This window comes from Cynoglossus semilaevis, chromosome 16 (assembly GCF_000523025.1).
Source record: "Cynoglossus semilaevis isolate Cse_v1.0 chromosome 16, Cse_v1.0, whole genome shotgun sequence".
NCBI classification, from domain to species: domain Eukaryota; kingdom Metazoa; phylum Chordata; class Actinopteri; order Pleuronectiformes; family Cynoglossidae; genus Cynoglossus; species Cynoglossus semilaevis.
Genome location: NC_024322.1, coordinates 17,447,808 through 17,457,304, shown reverse-complemented (window position 1 = coordinate 17,457,304; position 9,497 = coordinate 17,447,808). Strand labels below are relative to the sequence as shown.

General features: G+C 43.1%; 1 protein-coding gene across 1 annotated transcript in view; it reads right to left on the bottom strand.

Annotated features, from left to right (window-relative positions):
* LOC103392446 (histone deacetylase 4-like) overlaps positions 1-9,497 on the bottom strand; it is a 69,949-nt gene that overhangs the window by 2,268 nt on the left and 58,184 nt on the right. The window contains exons 22-27 of the mRNA XM_025063740.1: positions 8,969-9,024; positions 8,792-8,879; positions 7,668-7,787; positions 7,481-7,578; positions 2,661-2,779; positions 2,345-2,478 (exon numbers count right to left, since the gene is read on the bottom strand). Coding sequence (XP_024919508.1) covers positions 2,345-2,478; positions 2,661-2,779; positions 7,481-7,578; positions 7,668-7,787; positions 8,792-8,879; positions 8,969-9,024 — 615 coding nt within the window. The remainder of the gene's footprint in view (positions 1-2,344; positions 2,479-2,660; positions 2,780-7,480; positions 7,579-7,667; positions 7,788-8,791; positions 8,880-8,968; positions 9,025-9,497) is intronic.

Sequence of the window (9,497 nt, the reverse complement as noted above, 5' to 3'; positions counted from 1 at the left end):
AAAAAACTTCCCTCCGTTAGCCGGTAAGGGGAGGGGGGGGAGGGAACCACCCTCCCCCCACCTCACCCCCCGCTCCACACCATAAAGTCCATTCAACAATTTTCAACCTTCGCACTTGCCCAAAAAATTTCAGCTGCTTTCAAAGGAAACCCAACGTTCATCGCAGCAGCAACTTCCTGCCACCGACCAATGACAGAGCAGATACAGTTCTCAGACTGAAAACACTGAAAGGACAAGGACAGGAAGTGACTCCAGGAGTCAGTCACAGATGGAACTTTGGTCACAGGAGGAGAAAATTGTTGTTGTTTTTTTATTACTGATAACAAAAAAAAAAGAATCTCTGCAGCTCCTGACACACCAGTCATGCTTTACTCACTTAAGCACTGTAGGTGGCGGTAATGTGCCTGCTCGTCTGAAGAGGCAACGACGGATGTCAGTGCAAAACAATCAATCAGGACGGATGTCAGTGCAAATCAATCAATCAGGTTAAAAAAGACTGAGATCAGGCTGGTGACACTTAACAAGTGATAATCAACAGGCGGCCCGAGGACCAAATCCAGCACACTGAAACGTCCAATCCGGCTGCGATTGGATTCCAAAATTACAAGGATCAAACCATCGTGTGGTCCCCACTATTAAGGCAACATAAAAAACAAAAAACGTGATTTATATTTGATTTTATTTCATATTAGCGTCCGATTCTCCAGGTGTTTGTCCAGAAAAATACTGCCCCCCCCGACACATCCAGTCACAGCGCCCCGCTCTAAAGAAGAAAAAACAAAAATCCCCCGCTCCTCTGCTGACAGTATCCAGCTGAACTCCACTGACCTTCACTGGGATTATGATGGAAACCACTCACTTCCTGCCACCGCGACCTGATCGGAGACACGTTCACCTTCTCTCCCTTCTTGCCTATCAGCTATCAAAGCTCCGCACAAAGGAATTATTTGCCTTTTTTTTTCTTAAACCATCTGACGTCACCGGCTGCTAAAACAGGCTCAAGGACAGCAGGCAGTAACTCAGCTCACCGCCGTCATCTGTTTTCTATATCACTTTTATCAAAGCTATCTGCTGGCTAATGTGGAATGCTGTGCATCAGACGGCTGTCGTTTTGAATTATTTTTTTCTGACTCGAAAACTTAAACATTGAAAAAAATAAACCCTAAAAAAAAAACTGCAGTGACTTCACGTACACAGAGTCATTACTACATTTCCTTTTATTATCTGATCTCTGCACCTACACCGACCCTCCTGTTGGAGGTGTGAGGGTAACCACTTTCAGATGTGCACCAGGGGGCCCCCAGGGGGAGACGGTGAGAGGGGCGTTCTGCAGGAACAGGACAGTTTGACGTTCTCTGCTTCCTGCCTGTAGTGAGTTTTTTTTTTTTTTTTGCTCCCAGTGTCACGCAACGTTTCCAGCTGTACTACAGTATAACTGAGAAAAAAAGTGAAATGATGAGATTAATCCTGTAATCTGGGCCGCGTCTACGGACATCACAGACACTGAGGAAAAACTGGACTGGGTCTGATGTGGACCATGGAAGTAGAAGAGAAAATAAAGTTGTACATTTTTCTCATCCAGGTATCGTCTGGGTCCAATCATTGGTCCACGAACCTCAGTTTTTTCCACCTTGGGTCTGGGTCCAATCACTGGTCCACGAACCTCAGTTTTTTCCACCCTAACCTTCACTTAATCTCCAACATCCAGTTTCTGTATGTATTTGGTGAGTTCACATTCAGGACCTAAATTAACTCCAACATCTCCATCAGCTGGGAGGGAGGTGTGGGCTGCAGTCCAGTTTTGTGGCCTGAATCCCAGAGAGCTCAGTTCCACAGACTGACTTTCATAGTCCCACAATGCACCTCCCTGCCTGGAAACCTCTCTCTCTCTCCCGCTGACGTACTACAGCGTGCACGTGAACGGCAGTGTGAGAAAATACAACCTCCAACCAGACTCTTCTGTAAACAACTCTGAAACAGTGAACTTTTTAGGAGTTAGAAAATACGACCTCCAACCAGACTCTTCTGTAAACAGCTCTGAAACAGTGAACTTTTTAGGAGTTTGGCGCCTATAAAATTTTTTTTTTTTCAACAAAAAAATTCCACATCAATCTTCCACAACCACAGCTTAAAGAAATAAATAAAAATCACAGCTTGATTCCGTGCACACCTGTTCAACAACCCTGTTCCTGTGCCTTTACCTTTTAATGCTAATGAGCCACTTTTTCTAATTTCCTAGTGCCTTGCTCAAGGGTATTTTGACAGTAATGTGGGAGGACACTCTGATGGTAATTTACCCCCCCGCTCCCCCACCCCTCCTTCTTCCTCTGCGCTCTCCTCTTACCTCATTGCCAAGCAGGGCGGAGACGCACGCTTCAGACGCATCACATATGGCCGTGAGGTCGTGACCTCCCTCCAGGACAAGCACCAACCGACCGCCTGCCAGAGCCATCAGCTGCCTGGTCAGGTAGCCTAAGCCTGAAGACACACAGGAGGAAAAGGACAGAGTGAGACGGGTCGAAGGGACAAGAGTGAGACGCAGCGAGGCAGTTCACGTCACGGGGTTCAACACCAGGGGCGAGGTCTTAGTTTGAAGTTGGTGTTTTAACAAGAGTGGACCTCGTCATCCTGGTGGAGAACGTCTGAACTTCACTACTTACATTTAGCCGTTAGCTTGTATCCTCCCAGGGGCGGAGCATGTCCATCCACCGCATCGAAGCCCGAAGACACCAGGACGATGTCCGGGGCGAACTCACTGGCGATGGGCATCACCACCGTCCTGAAACAAACCAACAAGACACACGGGAGATGATCACATGATCACTGGAGGCCGAAGAGGAGACGGCGAGGAGTCATCGTCCTGAGTGGGACTGGGAGGTTGATAGGCCTGTATCGTCCCGAGGAGTGGGACTGGGAGGTTGATAGGTCTGGAACCTTTAACCTGGAGGTCAAAGGTCACTCCTGATAACTTCCTCATTGGGTTAGGGTTAGAGAAACCCAGACTGTCCCTCTAATCCTTTACCTCTAAACATATCTATCATGAAACGAAATACTGTGATATTTCAGTGTATCGGTATTTTCTTACATCGGTAAAAAGTAAAGTATTTTTTTATCATGTAAAAACCACCTGATGGGTTTTTTTTACAGAGAACGTGCGGCGGTACTGCGTGAACGTGTACTGCGTGAATGTGTACTCCGTGAGTACATGAGAGAAAACGAAGGAGGACTGAAGTGCATGTGTGTAATTTCAACAGCAGGGTGTGGTGACAGGAGGATGTTTGTCCTCCTCCTTCCTCCTCTGCGGCCTGTCGTGCGCTCTAGTCAACGGTGGTAAACTGTAAACTACAGGGTGATTCAGTGCAAGTTGTGGCTAAAAAAAAAAAAATCCAGGGTTGATTTAAATAGTCACTTTATTTACTTTAACTGTTTTGTTGAATGTGTTTCTGTAAATGGTTTGACTTTCACCAAACTGGAACTTTATCTTCTATTCATCCATGATCTACAGCAGGAGAACTTTAATATTATTATTTTTTTATTTTGGAAGCTGTAATTAAAATAATTGAAGATTAAATTACTTCATAATACGAGAGTCTGGAGTATTTATTTAAAAAAGTAGGTAAATAAATAATGATATATCACTGGTCCAGGTCCAAACAAGAAACTGCCTCTGATTTAAATGAGGGATTTCACATTGGACACAGTTTGTTTGTTTTTTTCCGAGAGGGGGGGTTTGGAGAGTTTGGGTAACTAGTATGTTGGCGAGGCCTGTGAGTGACACGGTACCACAGGGTTCCTTCACAGGTCCCCTGTACTTTGCCGACCTCAGGAACACGCCGCTGGTTTGCCAGCTGTGGGTGAGCAGCGTGCCCTGAACTCAGGAGGACGCCGTCGCCGCTTTTTTTTTTTTTCTCTTTTTTTTTCCACTTCTTGTTTGCCACTAAATTACAGCCTGAGAGTGAGTACACCACACCCCCGCCACAACACAACGCTCATAGATACACACAGCTGACTAAGGGTGAGGCGGTAGGTAGCTGTGGGAGACTCCTGGAGGGGTGGGGGGGTGTGAGGGTACACAGAGTGTGTGTGGCTGTCGACATTAGAGAAAAAGTTCCAGAAGAAAATTTGATGTTAGGAAGAAGAAACGTTTAAAAACATAAAATATAAACACAAAATACAAACACATATAGTTCAACATACACACATATATATATGTATATATATTTATACATGTGTATATGTGAGTATGTATACACATACTTAACATATACACATATAGAAATATATAAAATACATGTATGTATGCATGTATATATAAATATTTACACATATATAAATATATATGTATGTATAATGTTGTAAAATAGAAAATAACCTCAAATTTTAAATCTTTTCTTCATTGTTTAACATATATATTTAAACATATATAAAACACATATATACATATATGTATGTAGGTATGCATGTATATATACATATTTACACATATATAAATATATTTGTATGTATATTGTTGGAAAATAGAAAATAACCTCAAATTTTAAATCTATTCTTCATTGTTTAACATACATATATAAATATATATAAAACACATATATACATATATGTATGTAGGTATGCATGTATATATACATATTTACACATATATAAATATATTTGTATGTATATTGTTGGAAAATAGAAAATAACCTCAAATTTTAAATCTATTCTTCATTGTTTAACATACATATATAAATATATATAAAACACATATATACATATATGTATGTAGGTATGCATGTATATATACATATTTACACATATATAAATATATTTGTATGTATATTGTTGGAAAATAGAAAATAACCTCAAATTTTAAATCTATTCTTCATTGTTTAACATACATATATAAATATATATAAAACACATATATACATATATGTATGTAGGTATGCATGTATATATACATATTTACACATATATAAATATATTTGTATGTATATTGTTGGAAAATAGAAAATAACCTCAAATTTTAAATCTATTCTTCATTGTTTAACATACATATATAAATATATATAAAACACATATATACATATATGTACGTAGGTATGCATGTATATGTAAATGCAATATACAAATATATATATACACATGTGCTTTTTTTTAACTGTCTCCCCATAAACAAACAGCCTGAGTTTGTTCTGCTTGGATGCACGACATGAAGTGGAACCTGGACTGTCATGGATACACTGAACCACTAGAGGCTCCACCTCCCTCCCTCTCTCCCCCCTCCCAGGGCATAAACACAAACAGAGTCAGTTGTGGTCTCCGTCGATGAGAACTGCTGCTGTAATAATGCCCCTGACTTTTAAACCAAAAAGCCAAAGTATTCAGTTAGCTCAGAGCGAAGGTAGCGGCTTTTTATTACGTGTGAATCAGAGGCTACGAATGTGGAGATTAAGGGAGGGGAGGTTTAAGGACTAATCTCCAGAGCCCTGGGACGTCCTGGAGGAATCTGGTGTGATCTCTGACTGTGGACGACGTGGACCAGTGGGAAACCTGTGTTTTGGTTTTGTTGATGCACCTAGCAACAGGTGGACGCACATGTGTGTGTGTGTGTCGGCTGAGGAAACAGAAGTGGAAACTGCAGTATAATTATTAAATTATAAGTTGAAAAAATTTAAAAAAAGAATAAATAATCAATTTCAGACCAATTCAGTGAAATTCGTTTTTTTTTTCCACCGTTCACCTGACGAGCTCTCATTAATGTCCTGCGGAAAATAGGTTGGGAATCAGAGGTTTCAACTCTGACAATACACAAGCTGTCCTTTAGAGGGAGCACTCCTCATCAAATCAGTCACCGAGAAGTTAAACTGCGAGGCTTCAAGGATTTCCCTTCTCCGTTCATAAAAAAGCAAAAGACAGAAAACTACAGAGAAGGAGGGGTGAGAGCTGGAGGTGGGGGGGGGGGGAGTTTGAGGGAGGGGGGGTAGAATACTTACACACGCACACATACACACACACACACACATTCACACTTCAAAGAAATGTCGTCTGGTGCTGGTTTGAATTAACTTTAATTCTCCTACTCTCTCTTTTTTCCGAGTTCATGGCAAAAGACAAGGACAGAGAGAGAAAGACAGGGAGACAGACAGGAGTGGAGGGGGACAGGGGGGGGGGGCTTCTGGTTTTCATTAGGGACAATTTTCTTATCTTTTTTCTCTGTACTTTCTGGAGGCTCAGACTTAATCCCCCTGGAAATGCAACGTGGCACAGTCTAGTGGCGGAACGGTGGAGGTGCAGTCTGGACGGCACGCGTCTCAACCCACGGACAGAGATGAAGAAGAAGAAGAAGACGAACTCACGACTCAAGACTGAAAAGAACTTTTTTTTCTGTGGTCCAATCACAGGCGTCTACACCCAGATTTATGATTGGACAACAATCAACTGGACAGTTGTGAGGGTTCGATATAAAAATCCAAAAAAATCAAGGTCAAAGGTCGACATTGGACAAAGGTTGAACTGGTTTTTCATCGTTAAAATCAGACAAATTTAAAAAGTATAACATCCGTCTCAGGACTTTTTGACTGACGGTCAGTCGTACGTGAAGAGTACAGTGTCAGCTGCGATAAAAAAAAAAACACGAGCAGCCCACGGGCGTCTGGGCCACATTATGGGACAGAGAGGAGCTCACAGGGGGGTCGAGTGCTGAAAGCTGGGAGAGGACGTGGTCCAATTTATGGCTCAGGCCAGATGGACACACTGGCACAAAAAAAAGGGGGCTTTAAAAAAAAAAAAAAAAAATTTCAAAGTGCCGAGACGAATCCAGAGCTGCTCCCTGTCAGCAGGATAAAAGTGGAAACATAACAGACATGTCAGTGTCTGTGGTGAGTTCATGCCTGCACGCTCACAGGCTGCAGTGTTGGACAGGTTATAAATAGCCTAGGACAGTGGACATAATGGAACTCAGGTGTGGCACGAAGACGGACCGTCCAGGTACTCAACGGTTCCAGACCGACTGACGAACCATGTTCTCCACGGTCCATGTGGAACCCGCTCTATTCTCCGTCTGTTTCCAACCTCAACGTCCGCGTACATCCATGAGCACGGTAGTTAAGACAGTTACAGCCTCTAGGGGGCAATGCTGAGTACAAAGCTTACTTTCAGAATTTCAGAGAGTAACAAACGAGGTGAAGATGTTCCTGCTCAGACAGTGAGGGGGTCTGTGTGAACGTCAACCACAGTGCCCCCCTGTGGAGGGAGGATTCTTCTACCTGGTTCCACCATTTCTGTTGTTTTTTTTAATTCTTGCTGTTGTTTTTTTGGAGCCATGAACACTGCCCCCCAACGATTTTTAAGTGGTACTTTCCCCGGCTCTTAAGAGGATCAGGCTTATTATCAGAGGGTTGCAGGTTGGAATCCCACCTTGGCTTGGTGATTCCAATACCAGAGCTTTTCGAAGACAGAAAAACTGTTATGACACGATAGTGTTTTTTTTTCTTACCTAAAAGCAGCAAGATAGTCAACATCTCCCATGGGGGGGTCCAGTCCTCCAGTGAAGGCCATGTTCACGGTGTAGCCCACACCTGCTCCCGTACCCACCTAACACACACACAAATGTAAATTCCAACAGTAGGGGGCGATGGGAGGTGGCGGGGGGGGGGGGGGTAGAAGGGGTCATCTTACCCTACCTCATCAGGTGCTCCACTCCCAGGGAAGAAGTTTCCATCATCGTAGCGATGCAGTGACAGATACAGAACACTGGGGTCGGAGTAGAAGGCCTGCTGCGTGCCATTTCCATGGTGAACATCCTGGAAACAAAAAAAAAAAAGAGAACAGTTCATGTCAAATGACTACCCCCACGTCCTCCCCTCATAAAAAGAGACACAGTGATGAATCCCGCAGTTCTGCAGGACGTGGATGGAAATGAACCTCAGACGGACTGAAGACGTCCGACATCCGTGACCGTGATGCTGTGAGACAGTTACGGCCGCGGCTCAGCTGCAGCTCATTGTGTTGTCAGAAACAGAGAGTGGTCAGCGGGATCCAATAAAACGCTCCACATCAATGGTTATTTACTGCTGCCAACAACGTGACATCAGCTCCGTGACCTCATCGTCCACATCCCCAGGAATGCTTTCATACACTGGGTGTTAAAAAACGTCCCTGTGAGTCGGAGGAGACGCGGAGCGACAGCGGGTTGGTTAGCTGCCCTCCTTTCAGTCGCTCCTCTGTCACAGACAGGACCGGAAAACAAAGGGGACACCAGAGGAGAGCAGGTCTCCAGGACATGGACAAGAAGAACCAAACCTTCAAAACACGTCTGGTACCAGGACAGAACCGAAGAACGGCTGCAGCGTTTAAACATTAAAAATGTAGGTTAAAAAAAAAAAAAAGAACTGTAACTGTATTATTCCTGAGAGAAAATTTTATTAACTTAAAGTTCTTCAACAGGGGGGTCGTGGCCCCTAAAAGGTACGCGGAGGTACTGCAGAAGGGTTTTAAAAGATGTTGGTTGGTCATTTTTATCTTTATCTAATTTCAATTCTATTTTCAACTTAAAAAAACTCCCTACAAACTTGTGAATTATTTGAACAGCAAAGTACATCTACTGAATGTACTAAAACACTTTTCTTTTTACGAAATACACAGAAGGTTTTCCCTCCGTCTGTTTGAAACCTTCGGTCAAGAAAAAAGTTTTGCGAGATTTCTTTTTAAATTCAGATTTGTGTGATGAGTCTGTGTCTGGTGTTGGGGGTCGGGGGGCGAGTGGACACTTGTAGTGTATTCATTCAAACCAGGAGTCAGGACTCACCCAGTCCACAATGAGGACTTTGCTGACGTTGAGCCTCTGCTGTAGGAGTTTGGCTGCGATGGCCACGGAGTTGAAGTAACAGAAGCCCCTGAGAGTGGACGGAGGACGGAAGTCTTACTAAATTAATTATTAATTATAAACTATAATCTTTAAAATAAAAACTTCTGATGTACTCACATGGGGGTGCTCTCCTCGGCGTGGTGCCCTGGTGGTCGAACCACAGCAAAACCATTCTATAAAGGACAAAGAACCAGAACCATAAACACCGGTGCATTTTTTTTTTCTTTCGCTGTAAATGGATTAAACTTGACTTTTGTTTTGTGAAGAAATTGATTGACATGTAACAAAACTCTAATTTACTGTTTCTCAATCTCTGATCCCAAATAGTAAAACAATTAAAAGGTTCCACCGATAAGTAGCATAGACAGCGTAGCTAATTTAGATAGCTCAGTAATTAGCGCAGATAAGAAGGTTCGCAAACAAAACGTTACTGTCGCCGTTTAAACCAGTGATTTATTCCATTTCAGTCGTAAAAAAAAAAAAAAAGTCTGTATCAACATGACCTTTGACCCTCCAGTCTGTAGAAATGTCTCCTCGGTGCCAGGTTTTATAGGACGTGTAGCTGAACAGCACAGGTCAGAGGAGGACACACTGGGACTCAGACCAGACCGGTTCTATTGACATATCTCTGTGCCCCCCCCCGCTC